Source organism: Ceratotherium simum, chromosome 8 (genome assembly GCF_057802395.1).
Source record: "Ceratotherium simum simum isolate JZ-2026a chromosome 8, ASM5780239v1, whole genome shotgun sequence".
Lineage (NCBI taxonomy): Eukaryota > Metazoa > Chordata > Mammalia > Perissodactyla > Rhinocerotidae > Ceratotherium > Ceratotherium simum.
In genome coordinates this window covers 128,240-146,327 of record NC_141907.1, presented here as the reverse complement: position 1 = coordinate 146,327, position 18,088 = coordinate 128,240, and the positions used below count along the sequence as shown (strand labels likewise).

General features: G+C 59.4%; 2 protein-coding genes across 2 annotated transcripts in view; one reads left to right on the top strand and one right to left on the bottom strand.

Moving 5' to 3' along the window:
* The first annotated feature begins 2,311 nt into the window (after window positions 1-2,311).
* ATP5ME (ATP synthase membrane subunit e) lies at window positions 2,312-4,406 on the top strand. Its single transcript, XM_014788802.2, has 4 exons — window positions 2,312-2,451; window positions 2,707-2,761; window positions 3,859-3,957; window positions 4,329-4,406. The coding sequence occupies exons 1-4, from the start codon at window positions 2,416-2,418 to the stop codon at window positions 4,352-4,354; spliced, it is 216 nt and encodes a 71-aa protein (XP_014644288.1). The 5' UTR covers window positions 2,312-2,415; the 3' UTR covers window positions 4,355-4,406.
* Window positions 4,407-6,147: 1,741 nt separating this feature from the next.
* Window positions 6,148-18,088, bottom strand: part of PDE6B (phosphodiesterase 6B) — a 34,846-nt gene continuing 22,905 nt past the window's right edge. The window contains exons 7-22 of the mRNA XM_004432198.3: window positions 17,753-17,819; window positions 17,526-17,573; window positions 16,653-16,802; window positions 16,200-16,343; window positions 15,104-15,169; window positions 14,220-14,366; window positions 12,609-12,716; window positions 12,091-12,200; window positions 11,843-11,930; window positions 11,459-11,559; window positions 11,000-11,107; window positions 10,359-10,422; window positions 9,978-10,052; window positions 8,652-8,735; window positions 7,099-7,246; window positions 6,148-6,259 (exon numbers count right to left, since the gene is read on the bottom strand). Coding sequence (XP_004432255.2) covers window positions 6,198-6,259; window positions 7,099-7,246; window positions 8,652-8,735; window positions 9,978-10,052; window positions 10,359-10,422; window positions 11,000-11,107; window positions 11,459-11,559; window positions 11,843-11,930; window positions 12,091-12,200; window positions 12,609-12,716; window positions 14,220-14,366; window positions 15,104-15,169; window positions 16,200-16,343; window positions 16,653-16,802; window positions 17,526-17,573; window positions 17,753-17,819 — 1,570 coding nt within the window. The 3' untranslated portion in view covers window positions 6,148-6,197. The remainder of the gene's footprint in view (window positions 6,260-7,098; window positions 7,247-8,651; window positions 8,736-9,977; window positions 10,053-10,358; window positions 10,423-10,999; window positions 11,108-11,458; window positions 11,560-11,842; window positions 11,931-12,090; window positions 12,201-12,608; window positions 12,717-14,219; window positions 14,367-15,103; window positions 15,170-16,199; window positions 16,344-16,652; window positions 16,803-17,525; window positions 17,574-17,752; window positions 17,820-18,088) is intronic.

The following is an 18,088-nucleotide window of genomic DNA, read 5'->3' as shown; positions in this document are numbered from 1 at the left end:
CATGTGCACACATTCATCCAGTCACACATGCACATACATGCACATACACATGAAAGCATATGTGCACACTCATGCCCACACATGTGTGCACATGTAACACACTCACCATGCCTGGGTCTGCCTGATGCAATGGTCTCTGCCCTCCCTGCCCGTGTCGCTTGTCTTAAGCTCCTGCCCAGTCCCCCGGGACAGTTCAGACTCCGGCTGCCACTCCCTACAAGGACAGGCTCAGGGCCTCCGGGGGACCTGACAACTGCAGAGTGAGCTTTGGCAGCCAGCAGTGACTCAGAGGCCTCCCTCCTCCCCACCCAGCAGGGTCCCCAGCCTCCCAGGCACCTCTTCACCTGCCCCCGCCCTGGAGCCTTCATTCTCCTGGATTCTGTGAATCTCCAGGGCCTCCTGCACGTGGGCCGAGGGCCTGGGGGGCTGCAGGAGCCAGAGGGAGCGGCGCCTCTCCCAGATTTGCACAAAGTCCCTGTGAGGGGCCCTGGCGGCCAGTCACCAAGCATTCCCCCAGCATGTTCTGTGTGCCCTTGCCTCCCTGCCTCAGTGGCAGAGAAGTCCCAGAGCCCCCAACCCCGGCCCTGGGGCCACCCTTCCTGTCCCCATGTCTGGGAGCTCCTTGCCTGGCACATGGGAGGATAACATTTCTGGGATGGAGGGCGGCACAGATGGGCCGGGCTGGGGCCAGCACTCAGCCAGGTCTTCCCACTACACTGTGGCCCCATGGGCAGTCTGGGGACCCGGCCCAAGTGCCTGTTGGCAGTGCCCAAGGTCGAAGGTCACCAGAGTCAGGCTGGATGCCCTGGTCCCTGGTGGAGGGAGTGCAGGGCTGGGGGCAGGAAAGGGTGGGGTCTGCAGGCCAAGCTGGGGGTAGAGCGAAGTGGGCAGGCAGGACTCTGCAGTTTCACACCTGCAGAACGAGCCCTCAGGGCCCGGGGGGCCAGCCCCAGGGATGAGGGGGTCAGGCTGGGTGGGGTCCCTCGGGCACATCTCTGAGCCACGTGGTATTTGCTGCAGAGGTGGCTGCAAGTGTCACAGGGGACCTGCCACAGGGGGCACACCTTGGGCCACATGGTGCCCCTGAGGGGCTGCCACACGCTATCTCAGGGCCAGCTCACCAGGGCTGGCCACAGAGCTCGGGGAGATGGGTGGCAACTCTGAGGGAGACAGAGTATCCCGCAGGTGTGAGCCCCCGAAGAGCAGAAGGCAGCAGAATTGAGAGTGAGGTACTGTCTGGGGCTTCAGCAGTCCCTTAGGCACAAGTCGAGGTGGACCTTGGAGCCTGGGACTGCAGGGTCCTGAAGCAGGAGTCAGGGAGACCAAGGGAGCAGGCTCTGCTGGGTGGTCCTCCCAGGAAGACCCCAGCCCTCTCTGCCAGAGAAGATCCTGGGGTGAGGAAGCTCTTGCTCTGCTGGGGTCTGGGCCTGGGAGTTGGGGGTGGCTGGAGGGGGCAGCCAAGCCAGTGTGGTCCCAGGAAGGGGCTTTGTGAGTCCAGAGGGGCCAACCATGGCCACCCCCTCCCTGGGTGAGGGGCCTGGGGGTAAGGGGCCTGGGGACAAGAGGGCCTAGGGGCACGGGGCCTGCCTTGCCGGCCTGAGGACAAGGGCTTGGGGGGAAAGGACAAGGGGGCCTGGGGGAAAGGGGGCCTGGGGACATGGGGCCCTGGGGACAAGGGGTCTAGTGGCACAGGGAGCCTGGGGGCATCGGGGCTGGGGACAAGAGGGCCTAGGGGCACAGGGCCTGCCTTGGGGGCCTGGGGACAAGGGGCCCCAGGGCAAGGGCGCTGGCCTGCACTCCGGTCACACTTAGTGCTGGGACCCCAGATTCCCTGCCCAGGGCCTCGGGCCCCTTCCCGGCCGTCCTCAGGGCTGACCGGCCGGTGCGCTCCTGGACAGCCCTGGGCGGGGTGGGGCCACGCTCCAGGTTGCAGGTTGGGGCTCCGTCCCGTCCCCGACTTCCCGCTGTGACCGGACAACCTCCAGGGCAAGAGCACAGAGCGCACTCTCGTCTGCACGTGGTAAGCTTGACTCATACTTTTCACTTATTCAGACCTATGGTGCTTGGGCCTCGATGTGCGCTCACCCTGGGCCGAGAACATCAAGGGTCGCGGGGTGGACCCGGCGGGGTGGCCGGGGTCGCACACCAGGATAACCTCCCCGCACCGTCCAGCCATCGCGCATGCGCAGCCGGTCCCGAGGCGCGCGCCGCGGACCTCACGCGCGCCTGGTGACGTCACCCCTGAGCGGGCGGGCGCCGTTCTCCCCTCTGTCCGCCAGAGGGCGCCGCCCCACAGCCGCTCTTCCGACAGCGCCTGCGCTAGCCCGAGTACGCTTTTGCGTCTCCACGGCTTCCCGGGCCCTTGCGGCGTCCTCGGCCCTGGACTGTGCTTCCGGTGCGAAGGTCACGGACAAGATGGTGCCCCCGGTGCAGGTCTCTCCGCTCATCAAGGTGAACCAGGCTTCGTAAGCGCCGCCGGGTGCTCGGCTCCGCGTGGGGCTCGTGTGTGCGACCCCCAGAGCCCGCGACCCTCATCCCGTCCTCCGCCCTCCTCCCCCATCCTCCCGGAGCCCGCGACCCTCAACGGGTCCTGCGGCCCCCTCCCCCATCCTCCCGGAGCCCGCGACACTCACCCCGTCCTCCGGCCCCCTCCCCCATTTTCCCGCGCCTCTCACCCCCGCCCCTCTGACCGCCCTTTCCCCGCAGCTCGGCCGCTACTCCGCCCTGTTCCTCGGCGTCGCCTACGGAGCCAAGCGCTACAGTGAGTGACCGCTGTCCCCGCCGACCGGGCGGCGCTTGGGGCTTTTCGAGCCTGTTCGGCCTCCCCGGGCCCCCAGTAAACCCCAGCGAAGTAAACGCGCCAAGGACGAGAAAGGGGGGGCTTGACCGCTGAGCGCGGCCTGGGCAGAGGTGCATTAGCTTGGGCAGGGGTGCATTATCTCAGGTGTGCATTAACTCGAGCAGGGATGTATTAGCTCAGGCAGGGGTGCACTATCTCAGGTGTGCATTAGCTCGGGCAGGGGTGCATTAGCTCAGGTGTGCATTAGCTTGGGCAGGGGTGCGTTATCTCAGGTGTGCGTTAGCTCGGGCAGGGGTGTACTATCTCAGGTGTGCATTAGCTCGGGCAGGGGTGCATTAGCTCAGGTGTGCATTACCTAGGGCAGGGGTGCATTATCTCAGGTGTGCATTAGTTCGGGCAGGGATGCATTATCTCAGGTGTGCATTAGTTCGGGCAGGGGTGCATTATCTCAGGTGTGCATTAGCTCCGGCAGGGGTGTATTATCTCAGGTGTGCATTAACTCGGGCAGAGGTGCATTAGCTCGGGCAGGGGTGCATTAGCTCAGGTGTGCATTAACTTCGGCAGGGGTGTACTGTCTCAGGTGTGAGCTCGGGCAGGGGTGCATTAGCTCAGGTGTGCATTAGCTCGGGCAGGGGTGCATTAGCTCAGGTGGGTGTGTGGGTGGCAAGGACCCAAAGTATGTGCTGCTGCTGGGCATCGCCCAGGGAACTGGAAAACTCAGTTCTTCTTGAAAACTGGAGCCCAGTGGGTGCTGGAGTGGTGCGGCGTGACCCGAGCAGCCCTTGTGGCACAGAGGCTGAAGCGAGGAAGGGCGTGTGGTGCAGGGTGCCTGGTGGCAGCGGGGACCCCATAGCTGCCCTCTGGGTTGGGCTCTCTGTTGAGGGGTGAAGGTCAGGCTTCCACCTCCATCGAGGTAAAGGAGAGGAAACAGGTGCGTCTGGCGTTCACAGTGCACCTGAAGGTAGCTTTGCGTGTGGACTAAGTTCCTTTTATGTGGTGTTTCAGTGAAGAAGTTAATTGCAAGTATCTCCCCCTCCCCTTCTGCTTTCCTCAAACAGGTTACCTGAAACCTCGGGCCGAAGAGGAAAGGCGGATAGCAGCTGAGGAGAAGAAGAAGCAGGATGAGCTGAAACGGATCCAGAGAGAATTGGCAGAAGGTACCCCTGTTACTGACTCTTATGGATTTGTTCTCCATCTAGATCTTCAGAAACAGCTGCTGCCCTGAGCGAGCCCCATAGTGGATGGAGGGGCGGCCTCCCTTCATCCAGGACTGGTCCCATGGGGCCTCGGGGGGGAGGGGAGCAGAATCATGGATGATGGGGGGACACGGTGACACCTTGCCTCTGGTGAGGCCCAGGCACACTTTCCCCCCTGACTGCCATGGCAAGTTCCAGTCACAGGAGCAGGGACAAGGACGACCATGGATGAGGGTTGAAGGAGAGCACGGTCAGGCTCCCCTGGAATTAGACACTGGGTCCTTGTGGATCGCCTGAGCATGGAATGACGAGTGTTTCCTCTAACCTTTCAGCCCAAGACGATAGCATCCTCAAGTGAGCCCTTCTCTCTCCCGGAGCAGTGTGGACGAATAAAGCTTTCTGCATGGTGATGCTCTGGCTCTCTTTACTGTCTTACTTGTCTGATTTCTGGACTCAAGCTCAGTGTTGTACTCTGTCCTCCTTGGTTTATGTCGGGTAGGGATGGGGAGGGGGTTTCAGAAGAACCAGTCACCCGTCACAGAGCCAGGATGCAGTGCACAAACAGGGCAGGAAGCACAGAAACTGTGTCACCTGTTCTCTGGGGTGTCCAGGTGAGGATCCCCAAAGAGTGCAGTTTGTAATGGAGATACAGCTGGCCTGGGCGACACGGGTGCTGCTTGGTCTTCTCTCCTCTGAGCCCTGACCCAGACCCCTGGATGAACAGGGCAGGGAGTGGGCAGTGCAAATGTTGGTGGCTGGGGGTGGCCTGGTGCCCTTACAGTTGGGACCTGGATCGCCATCCCCTTCACGAATCCTCCCCTTGACCCCATGGAGGGGACGTGGCCTCCTGAGGACCAGGCTGGAGTCTGCATAAGCTGTTCAGGGGTTTGGGTCTGAGGTGCCTGAGCAGACAGCCTGTTCCGCCCCTCCTGGCTGTGCTCTTTTAACCCCTGACGCCTGGTGTTGGAATATTGCTCTTTCCCGGCTTATGCCTTGAGCAGATTTCCTGGGCTTTGAGCCCCAGTTCATTGGTAAAATAAGTTCATTTGCAAATAAGAAGAGCAGAAGCAGCATAGGAGCACTTCAGAGTCCTGTTTGTGGTTCAGGTGAGGTTTGGGTGAGCCTCAGGTGAGGGTGGGCTCCTCCTGAGGGGGTGGGATCCAGTTGAGAGCAGATGGCTGGTGCTGAGACCCTCTGGGAACGTGGACGAGCCCCTGCCTCCATCACAGGCCCCTGTCACTGACTGCTGAGATGGAAAAACTGCCCCTCCTTCCTGTGAGCAATGGCTGTGGGGCGTGTTCCTCCCCCCCCCCCCCCGGGAGCTCTAGGAGAGGGCCTAGGTGGCAGCCCAATTGGCCTTACAGCCAGCGGCCTAAACCTGCAGCTGGGAGGGGTCTCTCAGAGTCAGGAACAAATGCTCTGGAGCGCACACTACCTGTTAACAAAGTCCTTAATTTCTGCCAGATGATTAGTACCCAGTTTGGGTCTGACTGTGCCTATCTTCCTGGCTCACAGACAGTAAGGCATTGGAGGTGTGTGGTTGCTGTCGGATGGGAACGCTCGGTTGTGAACTTGGGCAGAAGACGGGTGTTTGCATAAGGCCCACCCAGTCTGGGTCTGTGTGTCTGGTTCAGAGCAGCTCCACTCAGACCGTCTACTGCAGATTACTGCTGCACTGATCACTCAAGTCTGATTGCTGCTCTACTCATGGCCTTGATCTTTCTGGCAGGGTTTTCCAATGGGTCATATACCATGTACCCTCCACTGTAGTTTATGCCACGTAAAAAAAGGGCAACTTGTTTTCTTGTTATTTTATTCTAAACTTCTGGTCATAAGTTTTTTCCTAAACCGGAGGGAAAGCAGCATCTATGTATTCCTCTCTCTACTCATATACACATAAACACATGTGCAGTTGTGAAGATTCCACCCAGTGCTTTCAGACACAGTTCACAGACCCTTTTCAGAGTTCTCGGTGGTGTTACTATGTATCCAAAAGATGGATGAGCGTAAGGTAGGCTACACTGTGCAAGTTATTCAAAGTTGGCTTTAGTTTATAAAAACACAAACTTTAAAAAAATTCAAAACATCCAAAATTGTCTTCAGTCATTTTCTTGGGCTTCTTAACCTCTCGTACCACATGGTTAGAGGCACAGTCCCAGCGGGTGTAGGGGCCAGGGAGCCGTGGGACCCCACTGACTGGCTCACAGGATGCAGCAGGTAGAAGACTTGGGTGCTGGGCCACCATTGCACATTTCTGTGCCCGCTGCATGAGAAGACACGAGGGTGAGTGAGAACCGTGTGGACAGTGGCCTGGCTCCCCCATTTCTGCTGTGTCCTCTACCAGCCCCGAGGAGGAAGGGCAGAGCGTGGGTCTGTGGTCAGCTTAAGCTGATTAGCTGTGGCTCAGCCTTTCTTATCTTAGCCTGGTGACGCTTTCAGTGCTGGCCTCCCACAATCTGAAACCGTCTTGTTTACCTTGGTTGCCTCCCCATAGTGGGGACCTGGAGGGAACAGCAACAAAAGTCCCTGAGCTGAGGTGGCCGAGCACAGGGAATACCAAGGCAAAGGAAACAAAAGCTCTGACACAGCACAGGGAAAGGGCATGCACACCTGACTCTTCCCTCTTAGCTCACTTCTTGTCTTTTTTAGGTCTGCTGTTTTGTTTCTGAGGGTGGCATGGAAGTATAGGTAGATTTTCTGAGTTGCTTAGGAGGGAACTGCTGCTTGATGGTGGACCAGAAGAGCTGCTAAGAGGTCATGATATTTCAACTGGGCTTTCCTCCCCTTTATAAAAGAAGTAACACTAGATTTGTTACTTCCTTAGAGAAAACGAGAGTGCCCGGCTAGGAGCAAGAGGAAATCCTTGTAGTCGAGCATGCGAGCTACATTGAATTAGCAGGGCCGGCTCTACGGGATGGGCCTCCCCACCTGCCTCCTCAGGGAGGAATCTGAGGGCGCCAACCACAGGCCCGTGGGAAACCTGCCTCTTCTCCAAATTTAACTCGGTTGCTTGATTCTGTCTCTTCCCACACTTTGACTTGGGGATTAGCTACGTGCCAGCCCCCCGCCCCCTGCAGGCCGTGGCAGGAGCGGAACCCAGACCTTTCTTGGCCCCTGTTCTCTCCTCCTGCTTCTCCTCCAGGGCCTTCACTTTCGCCTCATACTCGTCAGCTAGGGCCTTCCATTCCTTCCTGTTGTTCTGCAGTCGGTTGAACATGGGCAGGATCTCCTCGTGGAAACGGGAAAACTCCTGGAAAGGGAATCAAGTCAGACCACACCTCCCACAGCTCCTGGGCGGGCTGGGATGGGGGCTTCCCCAGGGGGAGAACCGTGAGGGGGCCCGCCTGGCGGGAGGAGGGAGGACCACTGAGATGTCACTTTCCCAGCAAAGCCTTGAAGAGGGAGGGGGCTCAGAGTCTGTGTTCTTGACGTTAGAATGGGGAGCTGTGGGTGTGAAGGCTCGTGACACAGACGGTCTTAGTGGAACAGAGTGCAAAGTAACTGCAGAAGACGAGTCCCTGGCAGACGGATGGGCAGGCTCGGTGGACACGCAGGTCCTGTGGCTCCTTCTCCTGTCTCTCACACACAGCAGACTTCACGGTGCGCATGCTCACACGCTCCCACATGCACACGCACGCACGTGCTCACACATGCATGCATGCACGTGCTCACATGTGAACACACTCTCACACATGCACATGCTCACGCACACACCCACACATGCTCACACGCATGCTCACACGTGCACACGCTCACATGGACACATGCACACACACGTGCATGCACACATGCTCACATGCGCACACGCACACACACACCAGCTGTGGATCGTGTGGATGCAGCTGGGGAAGGCAGTGGGAGGGGAGCCCCACGGTGGGTTAGGGTTACGGTTAGGGTTAGGGGCTGTGCTCCTCCCCAGCACCTGCAGCCCTGTGGTGGAAGCAGGAAAGGGAGCCGGTGTTTCAGTAAAGGGAAGTGCGAGTGGCCTCAGGGGCCGAGGGGGGGAGTGGACGGGCCCAGTCAGCGATGACTTCACTCAGAACCAGTCCACCTCCTCCTTGGAGTGTGGGGTTGGCCCCTGCAGCCCCCGCTGCCCCTGCCACCAGAGTGAGTGGAGCCCGTGGATGTGTTGGGTAGCACTGGGAGGGGCTCTGCAGTCAGACCCCCTCACTTGCTGGCCAGTCCCCTGAGCTGTGACATCACAGCCCCTGCCCCGTGTCCTCATCATGGTGTCCCATGGTCACTCGTCAGTTGTGCAACATGCATGTGCTGGATGGGGCACACCCAGCTGTGACAGGTGGGCCCATCCCCATCTTCCCAGAGTGCATAGACACCGAGCAAGTGCACCTGCAGATAAATCGAAGTCAGTGCCCCAAAAAACAATGTGCAGGCCATGGGGGGTGCGCCCTAGATGGGGTTTGGGGAGGGGACATTTGAGGTGAGACCTCAAGGTGGGGGGAGGATGTTCCCAGAGGGAGAGAGCCTGGTGGGAAAGCACCTCGACCGGGCGAGGGCGGGGGTGGGAGAGGACTCCCTTGGGGTGACACTGAGGTTTCCAGATTTTAAGTGCAGATGTGAGGAGAATGGGGGCCAGGGCGGCACTGGGCAATCAGGTGGCCCCACACCAGCGCCCTCCTCCTCCGAACCCTGTTCACCTTGTACACGAACGTGCACACGAAGTCGATGAAGCCAACCTGCAGTTTGGGGAGTTCGGCTGCCTTGTTCCGGTCCATCATCGGCTTATGGGGAGAGCAGAGACACAGTGAGGTGCTGGTGGCCGGTGTGCCCGACAACTCCTCTGAGCCCCCACGACCCTTGGGTCCCGCCCCAGCTAGGTGAGCATGTCCATGGACACAGACTGAGCAGCGGCTACTGGATGACGGTACAGCCCCTGGCTCTGGGACCAGTCTGCCTTGATAGACACTGGCCCTTGGAAGGGGAAATCCAGGACGCCCTGTGCCCCTCTGAGCCATCGGGCTTTGTTCCGGGGCAGCCCAGTCAGCGTCCATGGTGCTGGCTCGTCGCATGTCCTCTGGGCTCCCAGGGAGCTGCGCTAGGGATCCTTGGGCTCAGGCCAGGTCAGCCCTGGCTGGAGCTCTGCCAGCCCCTTCCTCCAGCCAACCCCTCCGGGACCTATCCATGGTGCTGACCCTAGACCCGGTGCATGCTCCTGTGGGGCAAACCCCAGATGTGCTTGGAGGAGCTGTCCTCGGTGTCCACAGACTTCAGACCCCCAGCTACCTCCTGTCAGTCTCTCCTTCACAGTGAGCCACCCTCCCGGCACTGGTGTGGTGAGGGTGAGCCATGCAGGACCCTAGAGGCCTGGCCCAGAGGGGACAAATGAGCTGCCTGCCCTTCCCCCCAAAGAGTTTGCTGGTTGGTCAGGGATCATTTCCTGCTTCTGGATCTGGCCCCAAAGCCTTCTCCACCCTGCATTCAGAGAGTTATACATTGACTGGTGTTGACTGTGACACAAACTCTCTCTCCACCTCTTCCACATGTTGTTGGACAGCGCTATGCTGTCCTTGTCCCCTTGGGATCCTGACCCCACACTGCTGACCTGAAGACCCCAGCACTGTCCATCTGCCACCCTGTGGGCCCCTGGACTCTAGTCACTGGCTTCCTCTGGCCCTTCACTCTCCCTGTGGGCCAGGCCTGCTCCGCCTGGGGCTTCCTGGAGCAGCTTATGGCCCAGCCGGGGTTCACCATGCAGCCGCCTGGGCCATGGAGGCTCTTGGTTATGAGCCACAGCCTGGTTCTGCCAGTTTAAACAACGACTTTCCACCTCTGCACGGGCATCGCAACTCTACCCAGATCCCGAACCACCTCAATTCACACTTGGCTCATTTCACGTGAAACCATAAAGTGAGATTGAGGCCCCAGGACCCCAGAACCCTCGAGGGTTCCCTGTCTGCACCAAGCCAGGCCTGAGGCTCCCAAGGACTATGGTGGGGGTAGAAGATTCTGGAAGCAATACTCACAATGGGCTGCTGATCCAGAACAGTCCTTTCCAAGTCACCTTGTTCCCAGAACTCAGCCGCCACCAGCAGAGCGACCTAGGGGGCACACAGAGGCAGTCATCCTGTGGAGTTCAGGGCTGGGTCAGAAACTGTCCTGAAGCCCACCAGGAGGCTCCATGCCCTTGGTCTTCTCCACACAGATCCCTGGGGCCCCCACTATCCCAGCTGGGCCTGATGCTCAGCAGCACCTTCCACGGTGGTGGCTGCTGACCCCACCCCAGAGCAGGGCGGCAGCCCTCAGCACCACTTGCAAACGAATGGGTCTGTCTCCCGTCTCAGGTTCCCCTAGATGCAGTTCCACGAGGCAGTGACAACAGGGCGGGGACCCGCGGGACTTCTGACCTTGCTCTGGACTTCCCAGGGCTTGGTGATGGCAGACAGGTCACATGCTGTCATCATCATGGCCCTGCAGGCAAACAGAACTCCAGGTACACCCAGACCGGCCTCCCTCCACCCCTGCACCCTCCTGCCCCTGAGAGGCCGGGAGACTGCGGTGGCACAGGTCCAAGGCCCCGTGTCCTCCCACCAGTGGACGGCCTTGCTGTGCACACCACTCCAGCCCCCACACTCCCACTCCCCTGCAGCCACAACCTAAAGTCAACAGTGTTTATTGGCGCCTTCTGAGTGCTGGGGACGTACACGTCTTCCCTCACTGGGTCTCTGGGACCCGCCTGTGGAGGACGCACTTCTAAGGCTCCACTTTGCAGATGAAGGAGTGGAGGCTCATAAAGTGAGTAAACTATTGCCAAAGTCCACAAACTAAGGAGATGGCCTGTCTGATCCTGAATCCTGCACTGTCCTCCCTGAAAATGAGGAGCAAGTAAGATGGAGCACTTGTGTTGAGGCATCAAAGTCTTAAGAGATGACCTGTTCTTATTCTGGAGCTTCCAGGACCCCGGGGTCTCCTAGTCGTGTTGGGGTAGGTTTGCAGGAGCAACCAGCCACCCAGGGGCAGAGACCCTCCTGCCACCCCCATTGCTCACATGACTATCTCCTTCCGTGTTGTCTCCAGGGACAGGTACTCCACCCAGCTCTTCCTGTCCTCGTAGTTCTTGGACTCGTCCACAATCTTCTGGAACATTGTCCTCTTCCTGAACCCCAGGAACAAGGGGGAGAGAGTTGACTCCACCCCCTCACTCCATGCAGGACCTGCCCCTATGCGTGCTCCTGGATCCTAGCCCCACACCCTTCTAGGAAAGGAATGATGCAGGGAGTCTATGCCTAGTGGGGCCGTGGGGAGGGCGTGGGTCGGCCCGGACCCCCCCCCCCACCCCCCGCAGCGGGCTCCGGTCTGGCCTCCTGGGGTCTCCGCGGGTCTGCCCGGACCACCCCCCCAGCGGGCTCCCGTCCGGCCTCCTGGGGTTCCCCCCCCGGGTCTGCCCGGACCCCTCCCCACAAAGCGGGCTTCTGTCCGGCCTCCCGGGGGTCCTCGCGGGACCCACTTGAAGTAGAGCGCCAGGTCTGTGGCGATGATGGCAATGTCCATGAGGTGGATCACGTGCTCGTGCTGCCGCCGGTTGAGGTTCTGGTAGATGTTTAGGGTCTGCGGGAGGGGCTCCTGTCGCGGGTGCGCCCCGGGCCGTCCCCACCCCTTCCCGGGGGTCGTCCGTCCGCTCCTCCGGGCCTCGCTGGCCGGCTTCTACCCACGGGTCACGAGCACGCGGCCCGGGACCCTTACACCGCGCCCGGCTCCCGCCCGCCCGCCTCGGACCGAGCCCACCCACCCCGCGTCCGAGCCCCGCCTGCTGCGCCCCCGGACGCCGCGCGGTGTGGACGCGGATGGGGGCGCCGGGGGCGCAGGCGAGGGTCCAGGAAACACCGCGAACCTCCTCTGAGAGCAGGAACTTCCCGAACTCCAGGTGGTGCCGCTCCAAAATCGAGGAGCCGTGGAGCTTGGCCAAGGGATTCTGGGATCTGTTACGGAGGTTTTATCAAAAACGAGCAGCGGTTAGAAGCCCGAGAGGCCCCTGGGCCCTCCCCGCCCCGCAGGGAAGGGGCCCGATGCCCGGCTGGCCGTGGGGTGAGCCCCGGGGGCCCTCCCGGGAGGGGAGGCGGCGGGCCCCAGGTGCCCTACTTCATCTGGTACAGGTTGTTGGTGCCGCGGTGGTCGATGTCGTGGCACAGGCCGGCTGTCACCATGGCGAGGGCCTCCAGGTCCGTGTAGTAGCTCTTCAGCTTGCCGGTCTGCGGAGACAGGTGCCCAGGTCATGCAGCCCCGCTGCCCGCTGCCTTCCCTGCTCCCGGGGCTGGGGGGGGGGGTGGAGGGAGTGGGGGGCGGGGAGCAGGGTGCGGTGGGGGAGCTGGGCCTGACCCTGCTGCTGCTCCCAGGCCAGGTGCCCTCGCTCATTTCCCTGGCCTGGGGGTGCCAGCCGGTCGGAGGGGCCTCCTCCACTGCTCAGCCCTTGAAGGGCCCTACTGCCCCTGCAGAGGGGCCCCCACCTCCAGGTGCCTGTGATACTGGCCTTGGGACCAGGAGGGTCTTCACAACCCTGGCCAGAGGAGGCACCTCTCATGCCTGGGCTCCTGGCGCTCTGCCCCCCACCCCTGGGGACCACCGGCTCCTGGGGCTCTGCCCTGGCCCCATCCACGCACCATGAGCAATGTGAACATCGTCTGGGCCACATTGAAGCCGTGGCGCCAGTTGTGGTAGGTGATTCTCCGGTACCCTTTGCTCACGGAGAACAGGAAGCGGACCAGGACCTGGCAGAGGCCGAGGGAAACGGGCTCTGGGCACAGAGCGTGTGTCCCCCAAAGCCTTCACAGGCTGCTGGCTCTCTGTGAAAGCCCTGCTCATCCCGTCACCCCACATCCCATCCCCTGGGCCCCCTCGACCCTCCCTGTCCTGGTGATTCACCACGGGCCCTGACCACCTTCCTGGGTGTGGGGGGGTGCCTCGTCCAGCACCTGCAAGGTGGACGAGGGGTGGCAAGCAGCCTGAGGGGGCCAGAGCTGAAGCTAAGAACTGCTCCAGCATTCATGGGGCTTCTGGGGCCTCCATCCTACTGCCCAGCCCAAAATTGGGAAGAGGACCCCAGGCGAGGGGTCTGGGATATTTTAGAATAAGAGGTCTGTGTGTTTTTTGTTTTTGCTGTTTTTTTTTTTTTTGGTGAGCAAGATTTGCCCTGAGCTAACGTCTGTTGTCAACCTTCCTCATTTTTTGCTTGAGGAAGATTAGCCTTGAGCTAACATCTGTGCCCATCTTCCTCTATTTTGTATGTGGGATGGCGCCACACATGGCTGACGAGTGGTGTAGGTCTGCCCCCCGGATCTGAACCTGTGAACTTGGGCCGCCAAAGCGGAGTGCACCGAACTTAACCACTGTGCCACGAGGCCGGCCTGGAAAAGATCTGTTTTAGGCATGGGTACTTGAATGGGGCAAGGTGTGTGGGCACCTGGCACGGGTGATGGAGAAATAAGATGGTGGCTGAAGGTCCGGAGGCCGAGGGGCAGGCAGGAGGGGTGAGCCTTTTTCTGTGGGGCAGTTATCTCTGGACGACAGAATGTGGGCCAAGGGGAGCCTCTTATTGTTGCCACTGTGATTTTTAGGGCCAGAAAATTATTTGGAAATATTTTTTATTCTGTTAATATTTTCTATATTTTTTACTTTTGTGTTTTTCATTAGTAGTTAGTAAAATTTCTTTTGAAATTCCCAGCCTGCTGCTCCTGTTCTCAGGGGTGCCTGAAGAAACCTGGCTCCCTTACTGGGAGGTGGGGAGGCAGGTGCTCCCGGAGCCCTGGAGGTGGAAGCAGTGCAGAAGCTGTGGGCAGAGCTGGAAGGCTGTCCCCTCCTCCCTGGGATGGTGTCTGAGGGGCCCTGTGTTCACGCCTAGAGAATGCTGCGTGCTTTCTGCACAGGTGGTGGGCTGCTTCTGTGTCTTCTACCCCACGCCCAGTGATGCACTTAATGGTCAAGTTGCCTGGAATTCCTATTTACCACTTTCCATTCATTCATCCATCCAGTCATTTATTCTAGGCATCCTTGCTGTGTGTATTTTACCTGCATGCACTGTCCATTCCGTAATGAATATGCCCCAAACTTCCTGTGGGATCTAGGACCCCCGATCACATCTCTCCCACCTCCTGCAACATCTGGGACCCCTGACCATGTCCCCATCTCACCTCCTGCAGCATCTGGGACCCCTGACCATGTCCTCATCCCACCTCCTGCAACATCTGGGACCCCTGACCATGTCCCCATCCCACCTCCTGGGGGATCTGGAACTTTCGGACCACGCCCAGTTCGTAGTACATCTGGATGCCGCATTTGACCAGCTCAAGCTCTGTGCACTCCAGGTCGGAGAAGTGGAACTCATAGATGTCGAACTTGGTGGGCCCTGGCAGCACTTCTTTCTGTGGGAGAGATTGATGGGCTGAGGGAGGCAGGCCCATCAAATCCCCACTTGTTCCTCATCTCTTCTCCTCCCAGGACCCTCTGTCCAGCCTCAGACGTCCCAGATGTCTGGTGACATCTGCCCTTCCAGTCACCCTGGCCTATAGCCGGGGACACCCACGTCCCTGCTGCCTCAGCCCCCTTCCTCCGCTCTCTTCCCACCCGTGGCCCAACAACTAGCTAGGCAGACATGGTGATGTCGCCAGGGAAACAAACACAAAGATATGCACATAAAAAGATACCCAGGCACACCCAAAGATAGACAAGGACATGTGAATACACAGGTACACAGAAAGATACACAGGCACACACATGACACACACAACACACACACACACATGACACAGAGACACAGGCACACATGACATGCAGACACACGACACAGGAACATATGACACACATGGACACAGGCACACATGACACACAGACACAGGCACACGTGACAGACAGGCACACAGACACAGGTACACGTGACACACAAGGACACAGGCACACATGACACACACGGACATAGGCACACATGACACACAGACACACACGGACACATGACACACACATGGACACAGGTACATGGGTATGAAGACAGCAGCAAACGTCACAAGATGACACTGTGTGCTCAAGTGTCCTGGGAATGGAGAAGTCTCCCCTCCCCAGGCCCTTCCAGCCTCCACCTGAGAGGTGGGAGTCAGATTCTGACCAGGATTTTCCCCAGCTCGTCCTCTTCACAGTCAGCAGGCTCCTTCCCCAGGCGTTCTCTTGTTGGCTAGGAGAGAAAACAGATGTGTTATGAGACAGAGTGACAGTGTCACCTTCCCCCCCCGTGTGAGGGACAAGGAGGCAGCATCACCTTCACCCCTCATGTGTGGGACGAGGTGACAGCATCACCTATAGCCTTCATGTGTGGGACAAGGTGACAGTGTCACCTACACCCCTTGTGACTGTGGGACAAGGTGACAGCGTCACCTACACCCTTTGTGACTGTGGGACAAGGTGACAGCATCACCTACACCCCTCGTGACTGTGGGACAAGGTGACAGCATCACCTACACCCTTCATGTGTGGGACAAAGTGACAGTGTCACCTACACCCCTCATGTGTGGGACAAGGTGACAGCAGCATCTACACCCCTTGTGACTGTGGGACAAGGTGACAGCATAACCTACACCCCTCATGTGTGGGACAAGGTGACAGTGTCACCTATACCCCTCGTGACTGTGGGACAAGGTGACAGCATCACCTACACCCCTCATATGTGGGACAAGGTGACAGCATCACCTACACCCCTCATGACTGTATGACACGGTGACAGCGTCACCTACAATCCTCATGTGTGGGACAAGGTGACAGTGTCACCTATACCCCTCGTGACTGTGGGACAAGGTGACAGCATCACCTACACCCCTCATATGTGGGACAAGGTGACAGCATCACTTACACCCCTCATGACTGTGTGACACGGTGACAGTGTCACCTACACCCCTCTGGCACAGAGGAATAATCATCGCCTTGGAAGCCCGGCCGAGCCTCCCATTTCGGAGAGGTGACAGTGCGCGTGGGGGGCTCACGCTGTTCGGCACGTTGTAAGCTGTCCACACAGATGACTGGGGGCGTCCTCACACAGCACGACCCGGAAGGCTCTGACCACCCCCTCTCACAGCTGAGGAAGGGACCCCCCCGGCCAGGCAGAGCGTGTGGGACCCCAGGACTGGGCCTGGCCGTCGGACCGCAGGATGGGCCAGCTGTCCTGTCCCCCACCGGGCAAAGCAGGGACCAGGGAGTGGTGGGAGCTGTACCAGGATAGACTGGATCTCGTCCTTGTCGCATCTCACGTGGTACAGAACCATGTCCTGGGCGATGTCCTTGCGGTTCTCCAGCTTGTTCATCTTGTCGTAGGTGTCCGTGTTCAGCACTGACCAGCCCAGGAACTGCGTAAGGGACTGCAGAGGGGGCCAGCATCACCCACCCCGATGGGCACCTCCTGTGTGCCAGGCCCTATGTCCCGGTGTGCGGGTCCCCAGGCGTGCCACTCCAGGGCAGCGAGTGCTTCTAACGGGGTCTCCAGGGTGCCCCCCAGGGAGCTCCCCACTTCCAGGAATGGGACCTCACAGCTCTTCCTCATCCCTACTCTCCTCGGGCCTGCTGCTGGGTCCAGGGGCTATAGCAGATGGTAGGGAGGGACGTTGCATTGCCAGGTCCTGTGCATCACACAGGTGTCACCTTGAGCCGCACCTGTGACAGGTGTTTACCTCCATGAGGACTTCGTCCTGCTCATCAAAGGGCTTCCCGTCTTTCCTGTTGTAAAACGTTGCAACCCCCACAATCTCCTCCTTTTTGTTGACGATGGGCATGGAGAGGACATTCTTGATGATCCACCCCGAGTCGTCCAGAGGCCCTTCCTTCAGAGAGAGGTATCCAGAGATGACTGCTGCTCTGGGTCTGGCCCTGGCCTGGGCTTGTCTCCCAGCGAGCGTGAACCTCATTTCTTCTGCCCTCACACCATGGTGACTGGGTCATTGTTCCCATCTGTGCACTCCTCCCGCATGAGAACTTCACGGCTGGGGCTTTGTCGTGACTTCTCCGACCAGAGGAGGCGGAGGGTGTTTTCCCAGCAGGGCAGCTTCACCGTGTGAGTGTGAGGGTCATGCAGGGCCCCACGCTGACTGAACACTCTGCTGCTGGGCTCTTAAAGGTCTTAGTGACTGTTGAACAAGGGGCCTTGTGCTCCCATTCCACAGGGCCCCCAAATCATGCAGCTGGTCCTCTCTCCCATCCCACCAGTGCCTGGCCAGTGGAATATGGACACTGGCCAGTTCCTGGAGGATGCCTTTAGAAACAAAGTCCATTTCCACTGGTCCACTTGACCCTCGGCCTCCTCCAGAAAAGAGCCTGCCCTGGCCCTGTGTCCCCTTGAGGACATGAGGAGCAGACTAAACCCTCGCTGGGGCCTAGCACGCCCAGCGAGCCCATGGGCCTGAGCGTGCGAGCTGTGTGTCTGTTGTTAGCCACTGAGATTTTGAGGCTGTTTCTTAAGCAGCAAAGGTGAATTCAGCCCATCATTTCTGAACCACAGCATCTTCCTTCCTAAATACAGTACTCTCTATTAATGAGGGGACAGATACCTGAAATTTGAACATTTCATCAGCGGGAGCATTCATGATGTTACAGATCTGAAAAAGGATCAGAAAAACAGCTTCACCTGAAGCAGCTGAATGTAAAGTCAACAAGACTGTCCCACCCAATGGGCCTCTAAATGGCAAAGGGGAGCAGCTGGGCGCTGGTGGTGGTGCACAGGCTGGCGGGAAGGGCTGGGCACGAGGGATGGAGGCTGGGGCCACGGGGGACTCACAAAGCCACTTTCTGCCACGTAGGTCGGAAGGCCACTGGCCAGGGCCCAGTGATCGGCCGGGGGTGTGCTGGGGAGAGAAGCAGAGGGTCAGGCGGCGCAGATGCTCGGGTGGGTGGGTGTGTGCATGCAGATTGGCATGGTGTGTGTCAACGTTTATTTCCTGCTCCGAGTCCAGGTGGGACAGGGATTATGGAGGTGGTGGGGTGGGGTGGGGGAAGGCAGTGGGTCGTGGCAAAACAGTGAGGACTAGGGAGGGTGGGAGGAGGCCAGGGGCTGAGTTTTGGGGGCACCTGACCTGCCTCATTCCTCTTCCTCTGCCCATGCTGTGGCCCCACG